The sequence below is a fragment of the Beauveria bassiana genome (assembly GCF_000280675.1).
Source record: "Beauveria bassiana ARSEF 2860 unplaced genomic scaffold BBA_S00002, whole genome shotgun sequence".
Classification (NCBI taxonomy): Eukaryota; Fungi; Ascomycota; class Sordariomycetes; order Hypocreales; family Cordycipitaceae; genus Beauveria; species Beauveria bassiana.
The window spans coordinates 438567-457795 of NW_007930837.1; the positions used below are offsets into that span (position 1 = coordinate 438567).

The 19229-nt window shown below is 52.5% G+C and overlaps 6 protein-coding genes across 6 annotated transcripts; 5 read left to right on the top strand and 1 right to left on the bottom strand.

Moving 5' to 3' along the window:
• Window positions 1-871: 871 nt before the first annotated feature.
• On the top strand, window positions 872-1963 carry BBA_00812 (uncharacterized protein; the record flags this gene model as incomplete). Its single annotated transcript, XM_008595909.1, has 1 exon — window positions 872-1963. The coding sequence occupies one exon, from the start codon at window positions 872-874 to the stop codon at window positions 1961-1963; it is 1092 nt and encodes a 363-aa protein (XP_008594131.1).
• Window positions 1964-6498: 4535 nt separating this feature from the next.
• Window positions 6499-11100, top strand: BBA_00813 (hydroxyacylglutathione hydrolase; the record flags this gene model as incomplete). Its single annotated transcript, XM_008595910.1, has 13 exons — window positions 6499-6788; window positions 7078-7675; window positions 8203-8245; window positions 8356-8443; window positions 8505-8576; window positions 8630-8663; window positions 8719-8932; window positions 9002-9093; window positions 9158-9292; window positions 9354-9463; window positions 10203-10212; window positions 10404-10597; window positions 10713-11100. 13 exons carry the CDS (start codon window positions 6499-6501, stop codon window positions 11098-11100), a joined length of 2268 nt encoding a protein of 755 aa, XP_008594132.1.
• Window positions 11101-11713: 613 nt separating this feature from the next.
• BBA_00814 (eukaryotic initiation factor 4E) lies at window positions 11714-12667 on the bottom strand (the record flags this gene model as incomplete). Its single annotated transcript, XM_008595911.1, has 3 exons — window positions 11714-12045; window positions 12102-12412; window positions 12507-12667. 3 exons carry the CDS (start codon window positions 12665-12667, stop codon window positions 11714-11716), a joined length of 804 nt encoding a protein of 267 aa, XP_008594133.1.
• A 254-nt stretch (window positions 12668-12921) lies between these two features.
• On the top strand, window positions 12922-14058 carry BBA_00815 (phosphotransferase enzyme family protein; the record flags this gene model as incomplete). The annotated part of the gene is made up of 1 exon (XM_008595912.1): window positions 12922-14058. The coding sequence occupies one exon, from the start codon at window positions 12922-12924 to the stop codon at window positions 14056-14058; it is 1137 nt and encodes a 378-aa protein (XP_008594134.1).
• A 1744-nt stretch (window positions 14059-15802) lies between these two features.
• Window positions 15803-16992, top strand: BBA_00816 (uncharacterized protein; the record flags this gene model as incomplete). The annotated part of the gene is made up of 4 exons (XM_008595913.1): window positions 15803-16044; window positions 16108-16253; window positions 16319-16422; window positions 16870-16992. The coding sequence occupies 4 exons, from the start codon at window positions 15803-15805 to the stop codon at window positions 16990-16992; spliced, it is 615 nt and encodes a 204-aa protein (XP_008594135.1).
• Window positions 16993-17963: 971 nt separating this feature from the next.
• On the top strand, window positions 17964-19223 carry BBA_00817 (uncharacterized protein; the record flags this gene model as incomplete). The annotated part of the gene is made up of 1 exon (XM_008595914.1): window positions 17964-19223. One exon carries the CDS (start codon window positions 17964-17966, stop codon window positions 19221-19223), a length of 1260 nt encoding a protein of 419 aa, XP_008594136.1.
• Window positions 19224-19229: the final 6 nt, after the last annotated feature.

Below are 19229 nucleotides of genomic sequence, written 5' to 3' on the forward strand. Positions count from 1 at the left end.
CAGTATGCGAATAGCACGCTTAACCAGCAACGCGTCGTCGTGCCCAGCATTACTGGTATCGTACGAAGCACCCCTGCAGCGACTCAAGGACTCGGCGTCTTTCCCCAGGCGTCACCCACACGTTTGGCGACCCCAAGGATGCCTGCCTGCCTGCATGCATCCATCACAGCGCCGGCCAACCGCCAAGCTTGCTCCAGGCACAGAAAGCCCACCAACCCTGCATGGTCGGCGCAGCGTGTGCTGTGTGTGTGCCTCTTGTGCGAGAGTGTCCAGAGACTTCGAGAGTGCGTGTGTGCTGCGGCGATGTTAGTTAAGCCATCAAGCCCGCTCGACAAAGGCAAAAAGCGAGATCCCTGTTCGTGGTTGCAAGGGCTGGTGGCTGCTATCCGGCCCACATCAAGATCCGAAGGCCTGAATTGGGGCGTGTGCGTTTTGTGTGTCTTCAAATTGGATCTGGCGTTGCACTAGTTCAACCTAGCCATTCTATAACCTACCGCCGGGCTTTGATCGACCTCTTTCCTGTTTGAACGCCATTACCCAACTCCTGCCCCTGCCTGTGGTCCCGCACGACACTCCCCATGGAACTAATAAACGCCCCTTTCGATTTCGCCCTATTTGCTCCTTGTCGTGGCCATGAACTTGCAACCATACTTAATCCACGCCGGATCCATTCCTCCTCAGACTTGGATCTTGGAATTTTCACATCGACCAAAGTCTTTTTCATCCTTCGACAATCATTCTCCTGAAATACGCAGTTGCTACGAACAAAGAGCCCGTTCCTGCGTGCTTGAAGCAGCTCTCACACACTATTCGACAATCTTATACATACACCCCACCATCAACCACGAATAACACCAACACTGAGGGCAAGATGATGCAGCATCCTGCTCATGGGATGCCCGCGCACACTGCCGTAGGCTATCCTCAACAAATGTACTATGATGATTTCTACACGGGCCAAGCAATAGGCCGTCGACTTTCACGAGGATCCGCGGGACAACGAACAGGCACAGCTATGCGAGTCGTGAAGCCTGCCAGCGCCAACAACAGCCCTAGATCCGCCATGATGGCTGCCAGGAGGAGAACCATGATGACTGACGGCAGCAACAGTCGCCGCCAGAAGCAAGTCCTTGTGTATCTCAACACCGCCCAGAACCTGGGACCCCAAAGCCAAGAGACCTTTACCAATCAGGGACGACCACTGAGCTGGCATCCGTCTTCGCATCTCCTCCCTGCTCAAACCAACTTTCAACACACACCCGGCACCAACCCTCTCTCCACGCCAAACATGTATGCCGACTATCAAGACATGTACTTTGGCGTCGGCTCTCATTATTCTCCCATGGTTGAGTCGTATTCGACAAACACGTCTCCAGCTTCCACCTTTTCGCCACTTCCGGCCGCCTTTCCTCCCCTGGAGAATGACCAGTACTTTGGTGCAGACGGTTGGGGGATGACACAGAAGCCTGGCACGATCTACACACCGACTGAGGAGGGCCAGATAATTTCCAATTCCCTTCCTTCGAGCATGGAATCTGGCCATATGCAGCCCAATAACAGCGTCGATTGGAACAACTTTATCATGCATGGCTTCAACAGAACTTCGCCGCCCACACCAGAAGTCTTTCTGCAACCGCCACAACAGCAGCAAATGTCTGTACTGGAGCGGACAGAATCTCTTCATCAGGTAGAACCCGAAGAGGAGGACGAGGGTGAAATTTTGGTTGGCATGGGTCTGTATGATACGCCTGACAAGCGTCAGGAGGATCCGCAGCTCAACAACTATCGCTCGACTGTGACGTCTCTGCTGGGCTCTACTTTTTACCACACCGAGCCTATTGGCAAAGGCTTGAAACTCGAAGAGACGTGGGAGCCTCCTCCTCCCAAGCCGGATGACGAAGACGAGGATGAAGACGAGGGGAAAGACGCCGAAGGCGAAGAGGAAGCTGCCGGCGCTGCTTGAATTGAAGGGGACGCCAGCTTTACATTCTCACCTGTTTACATTTTACACATACTCCTGTTTTGGGACATTGCCAGGGGCAAATAATTTTGGGATACCAAGCGTTGATTTTGGGAAATATCATGAACGCACAGTACAGCATAGAAGGGACCTGGGACAAACGCATAGCATATCATGGGATTGGCCACGGAGTTATTGTACTGAGGGCGAAATAGCCACAGAGCTTTTAATTGTACTGTTTTTCAATGATTTATGGTTAATTTGGCAGATGCCAGAATTTCAACTATTGGCGATGGCGACCACAGGTATATGCTTTTCACAAGTCATCCTTAATACCTGACGCGTGTATGCTAGTTCCCCTACATGCGAGACTAGCCATTCGCTGCGGTTGTTGGTAGGGAGGAGCCAATTGCGGCAGACTGCAATTGCAAGATTGGCCAGTTCCGCACTGGTTCATAAAACAGAGAGTTTCCCGGAGAAAGGGAGGCAAAAATAGCGTGGAGGAGGGCGTGCGTGCAAGACATTACTGGCGCTCGCATTTCAACACACCCCCTTAAGCAACCCCCACCCCCTTCTCAGCATCCGTACTCCGTACTCTGTGCTACCTACTAAGAGACGTTGTACTCCGTACTGGTTGGTATCCGTACAAGGCTGTCACTAATAAGTTGTGCTACTTTCACACGCGCAAGACAGCGTTTTGCTGCAACGCAGCACAAGAAGAAGAAATGGAATGGCAGAAGCAGAAGCAGAAGCATATGCTTGTGCACACGTTTTGATACGAATGTTTTTGGTTTCGGTTTCTGTTTGGTCAAGTCCCTGTTTAAAAAATAGCAAGATCCTTTCTCACATGGGTCCCGCCCGGGGTCATCATTGATGGATGCAAGAGAGAGGCGGGGGGGGGGGGGGGGGGGTAGGCCAAGAGGGCCGGATGCTGATGACTGACGGTTATGGCCCCCCCTTGCAGAAAGCAAGAAGCCAGGCACGCAGTACGGATACTGTTGCCTGGCCTAACTAGGTTATACCACTCTTTCAATAATGAACAAGTGAGAGAATTTGCATCTCCGTATATGCTTTCCCCCATGTCAGCGTCAATAAAAAAAAAAAAGGAAAAAAAGAACAACTGGGTACTAATGTTTGAGCAAGTGCGCAGGGCTGCGTAGGTCTTTGGCGAAATGCGCACGCCCATCCATACAGGGGCGAAAAACCCCCAGACCTCAAAACCAGCCCTGTGACAAGGGAAACACTTCTGCACCTCGGCCTTTGCTTTTTCTCCCCTTGCGCGAAAGTGATTGGGTAGGGCAAAGACTTTTGTGTCGTGTGTTTGCTGCGGAAGGAACAAGGCGGCTGCGAAAGGCATGTATCTGCATTTGCCACTTTTTGCGAAACCCCCGGTATTCATTCAGAGAACCGAACTTGGGTCTTTTTGTGACGGTGACTACTGGTTAGAGGGCCCCTTTAAACGAGATGGACAAGGTTGCACGAAACTTGATGACGTTACTGAACAATCGCACAGGTTTGGCCCCTCCTCGAGACGCCCTCCTCGAGGCTTTTTAATTTTTATTAGAAATTCATTTTTTTCTTCTGCCGAGTATCCAAAACATGGCATCAAAATACTTAGCCACACCGTGGGAAAGCGGTCCAAGTTGTGCAACGAGTCACAAGTTACGAGGCAGGCTGCACACCAAAGGGCTTCTGTTTTCGTGTCACGGCCAACCCTGCCTTTTCTTTGGAGGCTGATCTGCTGCAGCTCCTGCGCAATCAATGGCGGCGAAAACAAGTGACTGTTTGGGCTGTACAAGTACAACCGCCTGCAGGGAGAGGAATAGAGAGAAAGCGCATGTGAGCAACGTGATTGACGCAACATCAGAGTATGTATACCTATTTATACAGTCGTACGCGCGGTGACATGCATGCCTGGCCGTCTTTGCGCCCGACCCTCCGTTCCCTCCACCCGCCGTGGACAGGTAAATAAATAGGCAGGCACAATCCGAAAGAGCTTGAATGAACAAAGACGGCATGCCGCGCCGCCGCTCGGCAAAAAGCGCACGCCCCTCCCCTCCAATCCCCGCAAATGCAGGCTGTTTTCTCTTGTAGATTGTGGTTGCAGAGTTGACGGAGAGGGGGGTCCATTAATAGTACACCGGTGCCTTGTCCCACAGGCCCTCTTTGCGGTACGTATTATTTGAATATTGTGTTGTGAAAAAAAAAAGTAGTTAATGCACACTGCCGCTGCAGTGTGAGTGGTATTGGAAATGGATGAACGAGGCAAGTGATTTGCTACTGCAGCAGAAGCAAGAAGAGACTCTGACAGTGGAAATGGAATGGGTTACACATGGCTGCTCTGCGCGACACGCGGCATATGCCGTGTGTGGGTGTTGAGCCGAAAAGCATAAAAAAAAAGAAAATAGTAAGGATAGGGAAAAAAAAAAAGAAATATTGCCGTTGCGAGTCATTGCAGCCGATTTTGAGACCAGTACAACAAGTAAAGTCATCTATTGTAAATAATTGACGAGAGGAAACCCTTCACGGGCATGGCGATGAGCAAAGAGGGCTTTGCCTCGGTCGTTGCCCGTCTGCCGTAATCAGACGATTTGATCATGACAAAATCCAGCAAGAAAACGGAGTCCTGACGCCACGGAAAAGCTAGGTTGGAAAATTGTCATTCGCATGGCTTTTTAGCCCGCCCAAAACAAGGCGATTACGAAGTGCTTGTCGAGTGGAGTTTGCAAAACGACCTGCCGTGATAATTAGACAAGAAGGCTACTTTCCCTGCAAACGAGCAAACTGCGCATTGTGATACCAGCGCAAGCAGCGGTGGACGACAAATGACCGGCAAAGGCTAGATGGGGGAGGGATTGAAAGTTCTCTCCATCCACAACTGTTTAAAAAGGGAAAGAAAGCTTGGCAATTCCAGAATTCGCGTACGGAACAAGCGGATAGAGTGGGTGAAAAGAGGGTACACCATGCTAGAAAAGAGTCATAGAATCGAAAGGGGGTGTGTGGGTGGAAAGAGAGGCACATGTTGGCTTTCTTTTCCGCTTGCTTTGTGCCTTCCTTAGAGTCCCGTAGCCGATCACGGACTTGACTATGAATTACGGCGTCATTATTGTGCCTAGAACTGGAGGGCTTTTCTCGGCTTCTTGTTTGTAGTCCCCACGGCATCCATCGGCAGACGATGCGTTTTTCGCTCATCTTTATTCAAGCTTTTCTTGTTGAATGATGATGTAGGAATAACTGGGACCGGGCCGGAGGCTGGATCCTCGCTCACGCCCCAGAAGGTTACGTGATGAGTCTGTTCGCCTCACCTGAGGGGCCAGCAAGATGGAGCACCGCGGAAGACTAGATTTGCTTCGATGGTTCAATTGGGGCCTCGCGGTTTGAATTAAAAACGTTTCCACATGGCTTTTGACGGGGGGGTTCTCAAGGGCCACCCTGGTGGTGGCTGACCGCCGGCAAGTGGCTTGCAAGTTGGGCCTTTATTTAATTTTCTCACTGGCCTGCTCTGCCTATCACGCTATTGCTGAGGACGAGAACCACGAACTGAGCAAGTAGTTAGAGAAGCAGTCAGGTGCGGCCTGATCAGGGTGAGGGGAGAGCAGAGAATGACGGCCGGTTAAACGAGGTTGAAGAGGTTTGTTGTGGTGCCAACTTGTCGAGCAAGGGTGCTGCGACATTGCATCGCCCCTGTGATGGATGGTTGACGAGTGGATGGGAAAAAGGACCAAATATAGTAGGGAGTTGAGGCAATATCAGATTGAAGTTGCGGGCTGCAGCAAACAGCTGCAATGTGAGGCAGTAGCCTGTCCCTGGGCAGACCAAGGCTCCTCATTATTATTAGTAGGTACCTTTCTAGATTATGTGATGTTGATAATGCTCCTTTATATTAGCGGGAGAGATAAATAGTAGAGATGACTGCACACCGCTATATGTAATTTTGTATCATTTGATCAATAGCTACATAATGATTCGTGGTCTCCTTCTGTTCACTGTTAAACCACTGGCGGGTGCTAAGAAGGCCACAGCTAGGGCTCGATTCATGTACTGCATGGGGTCTGAAGCCACTGTTGTCGGTACCTACTCAGTAGATTACGCGCTGCTGCTGTCGGTCGACAGCCATTAGGTAGGTACCTACAGTTTGATGGCGATTTGCTTTGAAATACCTTGGACCCACTGTCCTTGGCAAAACTATCAGTAGAGAGAGGCACCTGCGCCACTCCACACCTCAGCCACCAAACGTCAGCCATTATTACTGACATTTGCAAGCTTTTCTTCAGTAGTTTTCACCCCTCCCTCCATCAACCAGTCAAGGCAAATAGGAAGAAATAAACTCAATACAACCCTGTTCATCGGTTTCGGCTGCCAAAACCCTGGGCTTGCATTGTCATTGTTCATCTCTTTCCCTCTTTCCCTCTTTCCCTCTCAGTCAACGAACCCACTTCTTCAGCTTGCTTCTGAACGACGCCATGCTTCGCCAAACGATAACGACGTAGCAGCGCATACACACACCGCACCACGCACCACGCACTACACGTATACCAATGGTCCAGTACATCTTTACCCCGTGGCGCGACCGCCAGGAGCTGCTCCTCGTCCGCGACCAGCTCTACGCCGACACACAAGACGATGCCGATCCCGATGCCCGTCGCGCCCGTCAAAACCTCGCCGTCGCCCGCATCTCCATGTGGGTGCATCGAGGCAACTGCCCGCACATGGTGGAGTCGACCGCCCTGCTCTTCGCTGCGGTCCTCAGCGATGATATGGCCGCTACTCAGAGCGCCGGCTCTTCCACTTATGCCGTCCGAGCAGCTTATTCGGCGGCCTTTAGTCGGTGAGCTTTTTCTTGTGACCTCGCTTGTCTTCCCTCTACGTCCTCGCCTGTCCGCTTTTCGAAAGTTTAGAAACGAACCCTGTATCGTTACATCCTCCCAGCGACGCGGAAGCGGCGACGGAGTCTGGCGTGTACGCAGTACAATACGGCACGAACTCCGGAAACAAGTCGCACAATCGTACAAATATTCGGTCATCGTAAAAAAGAAACTGAGGAGAAATCACTGTATGCTGTAGGGCCATAAATTCGGCTAACTGGTTTGGGGTCTGTTCCCTCCACTCTCCTACAGATTCGTCACTGGTCTCCTCGACGGCCACCAAGACAAGCTGCGCAAGCAGAGCATGTATTCACTCGCCAAGACGATAGGCTTGCCGGCAACCTTTGTCGAGCTGCGCCATCAGGCCACCCACGAGCAGCTGCCTTCTCTCGCAAAGCTGCGCCCGGCCGCGCATACGGCCCTGGACTGGATCTGGCACTATTACTGGAAGCAGCTCGACCAAGCCAGCGACGCTCCTGCGCCGCAAGATCCTTGCAAAGAGGCGATCCTATGCTACCTACGCGAAGAGGACGAGAATCGCAGGCAGACGCTGATTGCGCGCGAGCTGAGCAGGTGGAAGATGGACAAGCTCATGGCTGCCATCAAAGAGTTGCAAGCGACGCTCCCCGGAAACCAGGTATATCTGAAATGTATGAAGCTGAAGCAAGAGCTGCTCGCGATGGAAAAGGCCAAGCCGCATGCGCCAGCAGCCGCAGAAACCGATCCTGCTTCGCAAGTATCGAAGCCGGCAACGTCTGAAGGAAATGGTACTCAGGAAGACGAATCAGACGACGACGATATTGGCTGGTCCAAATACAAAGGACAGTGGAAGCCAAAACCGATTGGCATTGTATGATGTAGTGCTCTGTATGCAAGGCGTTTCCTTTCAACTAGATACCCCAGCTCGACGCTATTCAACGGCGTAGACCTTGACAGATCACCGCGAACCGACATGTCAAGTACGTTGCTCTGGCATTTAATCAAGAATAAAGTCAAAGAAATGAGAAACAAAGAATTAGATGATCTCGCCATGATTAGTCGTCGCGTAAATTGTCGCATTGTGTCAACAGTCGTCCCAATATTGATGCTTACAAATCGACGTCATACATGTGGATGACCTCGGGGAGCTTCACATAGCTTCCCTTTCCACCCCGCCTTAGTACACAGCGTTCTGACAGCTCTCCAATCGATAGCGTTTCGCGAATAAGCACCATCTTAAGTGCGCACTTGTATAAAAACTCATGAATAGACTGATTCCGCGACGGCCCTTTTTACGACACAATATCGGGTATATTTCTGCGGCCGTACGCTTCTCTCCTCGCCAACATATCCACCACCCATTTCGACCGGGACTCCAAGTGCTGACGTATTTCATAGCTCGCCGTCTCTCGCGCCATGCATATCCAATCCATTCCCATGTGTAAGTTTCGCGAAGCCAAGTCGGCGGTGAGAGCAGCGAGAGGAAAGGAGGTGATGACCCCGAGAGACGTTGACATGATGAGATGCGGCGAGTTCTAACACGCATCACAGGGGTGGGCACCAGCAACAACTATGCCTATCTCGTGGTCGACGATAAATCTAAAGATGCCGTCATAATTGACCCGGCCAATCCCCCAGAGTATGTGTTATCGCATGTAGACAGGATAGGAGGGCAGCACACCAGAGACTGACTGTTGCAGAGTCGCGCCTGTTCTCAAGGATGCCACCGCCGCCGGCAAGATTAATCTGACGAGCATCGTCAACACTCACCAGTAGGGGCCCCCTTGTCATATTGCATTGTTAGGCCGGGCTAACGGCAGTCTAGCCACTGGGATCATGCGGGAGGCAATAAGCAGCTGGTAAGCTTCATCACCAACGGATGTACAAGGTTGTTGGTTCGCTAACATGGCGCAGCTTGAGGATCTTGGCAACCCCAAGCTCGGAATCATTGGCGGCAAAGACTGCGAAGGCGTTACGCAGACCCCCAAGCACGGGGAAGTCTTCAAGATTGGCGACATTTCCGTCAGAGCCGTCCATACGCCCTGCCACACCCAGGACAGCATCTGCTACTACATGGAGGACAACACGGGCAAGGCCGTCTTTACCGGCGACACGCTCTTTATCAGCGGTGAGTACTGCTCTCCTCTCTCCTCCGCTCTCATTGTCGAACTGTGTCTGATCACTGACTCAATTTCAGGATGCGGTCGCTTCTTTGAAGGCAACGCCACCGAGATGGACGAGGCTCTGAACAAGCGATTAGCTGCCCTTCCGGATGACACTGTCGTCTACGTGAGTTTCTGCCAAACTAGCCACCTAGCACGAAGCCGCAACCAGAGTGCTAATAAAGATGTAGCCTGGCCACGAATACACCAAGGCCAACGTGCAGTTTGCCATTTCTGTTCTGCAAAGCGAGCCCGTCAAGGCGCTGCAGGACTTTGCCGAGAACAACAAAGTCACCACTGGCCGATTCACCATTGGCGATGAAAAGGTGCGTTGATGTCGGGCAGTTTGGCAGTGGAAAAGAGGTTCTCTGACTGACCGATCGCTAGAAACACAATGTCTTTATGCGTCTCGACGACCCCGTCGTGCAAAAGGCCACTGGCGCCACCGACCCTGTGAAGGTCATGGCCCAGCTGCGCGAGATGAAGAACAGCTTCAAGTGAGAAGTAAATCTAGCTCTCGATTACAGGCGACGCAGGAAGAATGTGCTAACGCGGGCGTGCAGGCCACCTGAACCCAAAATGTAGAATCACATGTAGTAGTTGTTGCTCATGATTTGTTTTATAGATGGAAAATGTTGGCGAGACAATATCTATGGTTCATCCCGGGCATAGGGGGCAGATAATATGAGAATGCCAAATGTCGTAGCAGCGCGAATTTTCACGAATATTGAAGCAAGTCACAGAAGAGATAATGTCTCCAAGAACAGAGAGGCAAAGCTGGACGAGCCAGAACATATGCCGCGGGCCACTCGTTGGAACCAAGACTTATTTTTTGAAGGAAAAACAGTCTTGGCTGGTATTTGTTATTGCTTCACTGTCCACACTTGCTCGCCCTGGTGAAGAAAGAGGCGGCAAGCTCTAGCAAATTTTGAAGCGAGTTTTTGTGTGTCATCGGTCACGGTCAAGTAATATCGGTTCGGCAGTCACGTAAGATCGTTGTGCGTCGCGCGTCGAAACAAACCTGTTTGAGAGCAGTTTACATGAAACAATTGGAGACTGAAGAGTACTATTCGCCGTCGATCCAACGTTTGAACTGTCATCGAGGGCAAAAAGGAGTTGGGCTGCGGTAACTCTTTCATGCTTGTTGGTAGGGAAAATAAAATTTGAAAAGTAGTTAAAAGATATTTGTACACTTGTTGTAGTGGGTTCCAGCAGCACCGCACTGTCTGACAACAGCTTTCGCACTGTATGCCAGCACTGTGAGTGACCCGTGAAGATCGAGCTGCATCACCGATTTGACCTGTCCCTGGTGCACAACACAACCACGTCGCGAGACCTCAACCTGTACTCTGAATAATTTGCAAATGGTAACTCTTGCCACTAACAAATGCCATTCTCATCTTTTCTGTCGACTGCTAACGTTGTACCGCTACTCAGCCACCGAAGCGCAAGCCCGCGGCGGCGGCGACCACCGCGCCCAGAGCACCGCGCCAGTCCAAGCTCGCAAAGGAGCACAACGTGTCGGCGCAAGAAGAAAACGAGATCCAGGAAGCCTACAGTCTATTTGCGGAGCCCATGGATGGGGAAAAGCACGGCGTGTTGCCGATAGACGACGTAAAGTCTGCGCTCATGTACGTTGTTTTCTTTGGGGGGGGGGGGGTGTCATTTCTCCCGCTGATGATTCGAAGATGCAACCATGAAGAAGAAGATGCTGACTTTTTTTTCTGATTACACAAAAAAAAACAGCGCTCTTGGGATACCACCCTCCTCCCCTGCCGAGCTCAGAGAATTTCTCTCCATCCTGGACCCCGACGATGAAGGCTACGCGACCTACGAGCCCTTTTTCGCCATTGCCGCGCTCAAGTTTCACAATCAGGCAGAAGACGACAATGACGGCGCCGGCGCGGCGCACAGGGCGGCGCTGGACGAAGCGTTTGGGTTGTTTACGAACCACCAGGGCGGGCCAATCTCGCTGGCGCACCTGCGGAGGGTGGCGGCGGTGCTCAAGGAGGATGTGGACGAGGAGCTGCTCAAGGACATGATCCTCGAGGCGAATGGAGGTGCGGGGGTAGCGCGGGGCGTGAAGATGGATGAATTTGACGAGGTGATGCGGAGGGCGGGCGTGTGGCGGTGACCCGGGGGAAAGGGTTGGTTAGAGGTGATGAAGGGAAGCAAAGGGATGAGAGGATTATTAGGTGGGTAGATGTAGAGGTTGTGATGAGTTGTGTATTGATTCAAGGCGTTGGGTTTGCATACGTGGGTTTAGCTAGCATGGCGTTGGTTGGACTGTTATTGAGAGACACTTTCCTCTACACAAGAATATAAAACTTTATAGAGTGATACAGTCGTTACTTTGCAAGTCATTTGTCAAAGTCAAGACTCCGTGCTTTTCATCCCGATAGGCCAGCTATATGCGTATTATGCTATATGCTATAATTTAGGCCTTGGGTTTGCACACGCAGGTTTGGCCGCTGTTGAGACACTTATTTCTACATAACAATGAACGGATCTCTAGAATGTGGTGCCGTCGTAGTTTCCAGATGATGCGTCAAGACTGCATGCTTTTCATTCTGATAGGCCAGCTATGTTCGTATCCCAGCGTAAGAAAATGCCGATTAAAAACAAAATGAAGTAAAACGCCATGGGAGTCGATCCCTTGTACCCTTATGTATCCCGTTCTGTACATATTCCAAGACACGTACTCAAACCAAATAGCCCACATCATGCCGACAGAAGCAGCAACCCGTCTATTGCGGCGACTGCACAGACACCAGCGGCGCACCCCCACGCGTGACCGTCACGGGGGAGCCGGCGGCGCCCGGGGAGCCGCGGTTGTGCGCGTCCACCAAGCCCTGCAACTCCGGCGGCACCTTGAAGCCCTCGTGATCGGAGTGCTTTTTGTAGAAGTAGTTTTCAGAGCGGGCCTGCAGGTCCTCGGGCAGCTCGCGGAAGACGCAGTCAAAGATACCGTCGATGGATTGCTTTTTGCTTGCGTCGCGATTCCACACGGTGACGAGGTGGTACTTGAAGCGAACCGAAAGACCAACGCCGCAGATTGTATCGTCGCTGTCTTTTTTCCCTGTTAGCAAAACACATGGAGGAGATGATGAAGAGGGGGGGAAGGGGGGCTGTTACTCTCTCCCAACGCCTCTTGCAGCTTTTCGCCAATAGCCAGCAGCTGCACCTTTGTCCAAAACTCGGGCCCCTGAGCGCGGGGCACGCGAAAGGTCCAGCTGCCGCCGTTGATGTTGCGGCGGTCCTCCCAGACGGGGCGGAAGCCCGACTTGAAGAGGTATATCGACTCGCGCATCTTGATCTGCGCGACGGGGGTGTTGTTGTTATAGCGCCAAAAGTCCTGGACCGACTCAATCTGCGTGCCGAGCCGCTCGAGCTGGACTTTGTACTCGCCATTCGCGGCGGCGGCGGTCTGGTCACTGGACTGGCTTCTAATTATCCATCCGCCGGTTAGCCCTGCTCAGATCGTGTCGAGATCAAAGGCAATGGCCAAGAGCCAAAAGTAAAACAAGGGTGGGACTTTACCGATCAAAGTAGACGTCCCAGTAGTGCTGGGTAGGCAGCGTCCGCATCGCCTTGAGAAAGTTGCGCTTAGCCTCGTCGCGTTGCTCGGCGGGCGAGTTGGTCTCTGGGGTCGCGGAGACGCCCGAGAGATTGCGAGTGAAGAGCTGCGGGCGGGCGGCCATTTTGAAGGGAAAGTCTATTTCGAATGAGCCAAGAGAAAGAGAGAGAGAAAAAGGATAAGACTGCGTAAGTGAAGAGAAGAAAAGACTGCGGGATGCAAAGCAGCAAGATTGGCCAAGCTGGAATCGTCGTAGTTTGACAGACGGAGGAGGGCGGGGCTGGCGGTTAGCGACGCCACATGCTAAATAGGTACGGAGGTAGGACCCAGTAACTTAGAGTTCCGCAACAGCAGAACACCCCCTCGTAGCAAACAAGAATGGCCTTAGCGGCTAGCAATCGACCGTCTCTTGTACGGGCACAAGATTTGTCTCCAGATCAAGAGCACCAAGTTGAAGAGTGGGTTGCTAAGGAGCGGCGCTCTGGCGCCCTAGTAGGCAGAAAGTTGCTCAGATGGTACATTCAGCGCCTTACGCAGATGCCCGACGACAATTTAGAACCAGGCGTGGTCGACAACTTTCTCCGCCGCCATCCAGAAATCGCTAAAATGTTTACTCCCTTACCGCAGCCTAGCCCTAAGAAAGCGCAGGCGGACAAGCCCCTCACTGGCGACAATCGTTTGAGGGGCCTTGCATTTTTAAAGGAGCAGAGGAGGCAGGATGCCAGGAAGGCACTGTATGGTGACTCGCCGCCGCCGCCACGACAGCCAGCGCCGTACCCCGAGGGCGAGATCATATACCACTGCCACAATCGCTATGTCGTGCGGCATGGCGACTTGATTACGAAATACACAATCAGCCGCGATGGCATGGGCTCAGGCGACCATCCAAACGAGGCGCTTGCCCTACGCTTTGTCAAGGAGCATACCACTATTCCAGTTCCGGACGTCATTAGCAGCGATTGGGATCGTATAACCATGTCGTTTGTTGAGGGGCAGACTTTACAACAGGCTTGGCCTGTTCTGACACAAGATGAGCGCTCAGCCATCTTGCGAGACCTCAAAGAGTACATCACACAGCTCCGTGCCATTTCCGGCAATCATGTTGGCCGGCTTGACGGTCAGGGAGCTGTGGTTCCAAGCATTCTGACGCGTTCGGGAGGGCCATTTGCGACGCAAGGCGAGTTTCATCATTGGCTTGTTCGGCCGTCGAAGCGCGTAAACTCGCAGAGCATGTACTGGCACCAAATAACAATGCAGCTCAGCAACGATTGTCCCATTGTGTTTACGCATGGCGACATTGCTGCAAGGAATATAATGGTACGAAATGGGCACATTGTTGCGCTTTTGGACTGGGAGTTTGCGGGTTGGTATCCCGAGTATTGGGAGTATGTGTTTTCACTTCGTGGTTTGGACAATATTGAATGGGAAACACTCGGCGAACATGTCCCGTCTCTGTTTTCTACCCGCTATGACTTGGAATACATTCTTATCCAGTTTATCTTAAGTCTCTCCTGAATATATCTGTTGCAAGTTGATCAAGCCCTCGTACGTTGCGGGGCTCTTCTTCGATAGGTACCTTGGCACACTTGGTACCTAGTGGTGGCCGGGGTGGGAGGGGGAGGGGAACTTTTAGGGGGGATGATGGGACGAGCATGGGGCAGATCTGCAAGGCCGCTTCATTGTTTGCTCGACATTTCTAAAATGTCCGCAATCTCTGCCAAAGAAAGCTGCTAAATCAAACTTGCCGTTTCAAAAGATCGCAACCTCTTTCAAGGTACGCCGTCCATCGTCCTGGCATAACTAGGGGTCCGCTCTCGACCAACCGACCCAGCAAAGATGAAGCACCCACCTTGAAACAGCCACCGTCTGGCTACCTGACGAGATTACAACACCCAGCAGAGTATTGGCTCCTCGACTCCTAACCAGTCATCGCTCGATAAAGCCCGGACAGCCCCTCCTCATTCCGGCCCTCGAAACAGTACTGCCGATTGTGGCCAGTCATCCCCATTGCTGCCAGTTGGTTGACGAGCAACAATGCCCGTTCGTAACCGGGGGGCTCGTTCTCCGTTCATTGTCCAACAACTGGGTCTCGTGTGTTGGAGAACCTTGACTCCGCCGTCCTTGATTCGCCAGCACGCTAATGGCGATGAGGGACGGGTCCCGCTGTCATGATCCATCAGACGACTCGTTCAGGTCGCGCGGCAGCTTGGCAACTTGGCTAGTGCCAGACAGACTTGTTGCCTACGGATATATACATGGCAGCGGTACAATTGCATCATCACGAGCATAAACAGTGGCCAGTGGCCATCAATTCATTCGCCTCTATGCAGCAAGCTCGTCAGTACTTATATACGGATAATCAAGCGGTGTACCTCTTCCGCAGGGGTTCATCTCAGGGTTCATCGCGCAACCACATCGGCTGGAGCAAGCAATGACTCGCTTAATCCGTACAAGACGGTCCAATGAGGACGACGCGGGCGCACCACCACTCAATACCCGTCAATACCGATCCAGCCTACGAGCAGAATGGCTCTCATGCAAGAGCAGCCTGCATGAAAGGAAGGTCTTGATAGTGTTTCGTGTTTGAACGCGAGTGCCCGCCGTCCTAGGCTGCACGATGCCGTATCCCATCGGGATTGAGCGAGATGGCAATCAGCTTTCGCACTTGCAACGAGCAAAGCAAAAGAGGTTGCAGAACTCCATACCACACCATTCCTAGCTTAGCCCGCGTCGGCTCGCCACCCGGCCCTCTGCATTTCGGGCCGCCCGCCTTTTCGAACTAACACCAGCCACGACTCCACGCTACTGGACCACACCATCAGCCCAGAGATCAGCTAAAAGAAGCCTCCAACTCGCCAATGTGAAAGTCGGCCAAGGAGGTAGTCTCTGCAGCAGCTTTTCGCAAGATATGGTAGGCGCTACTTCTTATCACTCTTGGCCTAGACGTTCGAGGCTCGGCTGGATGGGGCCGGAGAAGAATCGCGACAGCTGCGAGCTGCGCCAACTACAAAGAATGCTATAATGCCCTTGTCTACGCCTTTTTACTATAGATCTCACTTTATTTAGCCAATATATTGCGCCCAAAGATTGAAAATCCATGACAAATCGGTTCACTCTCGAAGAAGACTGGCCAGGAGCCTTATAAATAGCTTGGCCCATCCCACCTTGATAGAGGAACTTGACTTCGTCGTCTCCTCCAGTCCACTGCTTCGACCAATACGACTTTTTGCACATTTTCTCTCCCAAGCTCAACAGTAGAATGCGCGTTTCTATTATTGCTATCGTCGCTTTCTTCGCCGCCGCCGTCGCTGCTAACGGCGGCTTCGTCGATAACACGTTTGGCGGAAAGTGCAAGTACCTCACCCAGCTGGGCGGTGGAAAGAAGGACCAGACGTCCATTACCGCCTGGTGCCTCGACAAAGCCGGCAAACGCTGGCAGACTACCATCAACTTGAACCGGTGTATTGGCAACAAACGCGGCAAGCTGGTCTGGAGGAACAAGTGCGTTGATGTTCCGCTGCAGCGACGTTGGTGACATGATGCTGATGATAACTTTTTTGCTAGTGGTAATTTTGACCACACTTGCCACCCTTGTATTCTCCATAAGCTCCCCCAAAGCCCAGACGACAACGTCGGCCTCAAGTGCGCCTGCTCGCGCCGTGGCAAGAAGCCCAGGTACACCGAGCTTGCTCTCTCCCCCTATCACAAGAGTGAGTTCTACTTTACCCTACGAGAACGGTCTTGATGTTCAAGATGCACTAATTTTTGAAAATAGAAAAGAGGCGTCGATTTACGCTCCTCAAGCTCAAGAACGGTCGCTTCGTCTGTGGCGTTCACCTGGGCGACAAGACGGAGAGGAGGGTACCCGACGAGACGGGGGTAAGAGAGCCCGACAAGACGGAGAGAGGGGGACTCGACAAGACGGAGAAAATGATATCCGACGAGATGGGGAGAAGGGAACCCGACAATATGGAGAGAGGGGAACTTGACAAGACGGAGAGAATGGTATCCGTCGAGATGGGGAAAGGGGATCACAACAAGACGGAGAGAAGCGGAGACAACAAGACGGAGACAGTGGAAGCTTCAATCTAAGCATGTACATGAGAATGATATGCTTTTTAATCAGGTAGACAAGATATGGCTTATTTGTCTGTCGGTCGTGGGTGGCGGCGCCGAGATTGTTGTGGCGTAGAGTGACACTCCAAAACTCTAAAAGTCCTATCAAATGCCTCTGAAGATGCCCAAGCTGTTTGAAAAGATATGTGGTCATCTATGAATCAACTGATAACATGATAACCTTGATGAACACAAATCTACTTTGTGCAGTCGGCACTTGCCTTGGCGTCGGGTGGTGCCCTGACAACGGCTTCGCCGAGTCTTGCCCCGACCAACACCGACGAGCTGGTCTATGACGCCGTGGCCCATGGTTGGGACCGACACGTGCTCTAGCGCAGGGATTTCGGCCACAGGTTTTTTTTTCATTTTTTTTTTTTTCATGTCCCTGCGATGGGCTTTTTCATTTGCTTCTGTGGCGTGCGAAGTGAAAATGGCAAATGTTGGCTGTCAAGGAAGCGACATATCAACAAGAATCGAGTTTAATCCATATGGAAGGACGCCACATGGAGCATGTGGCTGCGTCAACTTGAAAATAATAGAGGATGCACTCAGCCCTAATCGTCCAGGATAAGCTTCTTTTTACAAGTCGGCGGCGCCGGCGGCCGGCACCAAAGTTTCTTTATTTTGGCTCGGTCACGGCGCCGGCCAGGCGTGATAGTCTGACTGAGCCACCGCCAGAAGTAAAGGCCCCGGTGGCCCAGACCGACAAGATGGACAAACAAAGAGACGGCGCGTTTGATTATTCCAGCCATACTAGTAGATCTCCTACGGTTGGCGTAGTAATATGTACCTCTTCTATAGCGTTATCAACACCAACATTGGATTCGCGTTGAGCGAGTAAGTACAACTTCTAGAAGACACAATATCTGTGAAATGCGCTGGCAAGGTAAATAGATGGTAGGCTAGAAATATGACAAAGTATATGAGAGTTGTCAAAGTATAAGTGGCTGATACTGAAAGCCAAGCCGCTGTGTGACGCCATTAAAGTTAGTATACTGATTTACTTGTTGAAAAGTGGATATCATATAAAACATTCTCTACTTATACAAGGTATGTTCTTGCCTGTTTGTTATCTCTTCTCACTTCTCCTTCTGCATTTTGCTTCTGACAATTGTTCTCTTTATGACTCGCCGAAGAGCAGTTATACACTTGTCAAGTCTCTAGAATCCCTATCACGGCCTTTTATCCTCGTCTTACTTCTTCCTCTCATCCTTTAGTTCAGTGCGTGTTTGTGGTTGTCATTCTTGGCCGTCTTTGTCCATCACGAACAAGGCCTGATTCCTCCCACACAAGACCCAAAGACGATGTCATCAAGAGTCGGTCGTCTTCTTCACGCCATCTATCCACCATACCCGTCCACTATCCAAAAAGATCAACAGGAAATCCCAACATCTACCACTGTGAGCTCTCATCGTCCCACATCTCCGCGCGAGCTCCCGTCGCATCACGCCTGCACCTTGGACAGCACCTGCGTCCGCAACGTCGAGAACCAGCTCATCTCGGGCCTCGGCATTCTCATCGACTACCTGAACAAGGGCAACGGCGAGCTGCAGCTGTCTCGCCTGCGGCGCCGCGCCGAGCTCTGGTGCCAGGCTTACTTTGACTCCCTCGACTACACCATCGCCCATCGCGGCGCCGTCGTGCCGCAGAGCGTCCTCGATGTGCATCCGCACCTCTTTGACGTGCGCATCGAGTCGCACTCGCGGCTCGACCCTCCTCCTCCTCCTCCTCCTCCGGCGGCGTCGGCAGAATCGGCGTCGTCGTCGGCGCGCTCTACACCGTCGCTCGTCTCCGATAATGACACCGAGATGGAGTCGGACTCGGACGCCAACTCCCAATCGCCCGCCAGCATCGAAAAGGACGCCGATGCCGGCGACACCAAACAGTTCCCGCCGTACACGGAGCCTGTGCTGCTGCCCGACAAGGCCATCGATGCGCTCCTGGACCGATACGACCGCGACAAGGCGCTGCAGGAAGCCCGCCGGCAGAAACGTCTCCTCGCCGCCCTGTACGAAGGAGCCGGCATCGGCGCCTCGATGCCCCCGGAGCACCGCTCCCTGCTCTTTGACAGCTCCGTGCGCGCCGCCGACCTGCGCGGCTCGCCACTCCTGCACCACATGCCCGAGCTGCTCGCTTATCTGGCGCGCCTGCCGCCCGCGCCGACATACACGCAGTTTCTGCGCAACAAGCAGCGCCGCGTCGACGAGCACGACGTTGCGCAAAAGATTTACCGAGAGTCGCTGCCGTACGGGCCAATGACGCAGCCGTGCCCGCTGCCCGGCCTGGCGGGGTCGGTGCGCATGCCGCGTCTGGGCGCGGCCGAGATGGCGAGGCGCGCAAAGGCGGCCGAGGAGAAGACCGAAGATAAAGACGTCTTTATGTGCTGGTCCACGGACTGCGCCAAAGATCCGCACTTTAATCAGAATTCGCCGTCGTGCAAGAGGCCTCACAGCAGCAGCGACACTGACGACTCGGATTCGGACGACTCTGACTCTTACTCTGACGATGCTGATTTTCTTCCTAGAGCGCCGAAGCGCTTGGTTATTGGAGTGAGGTGTTGGTAACAATCT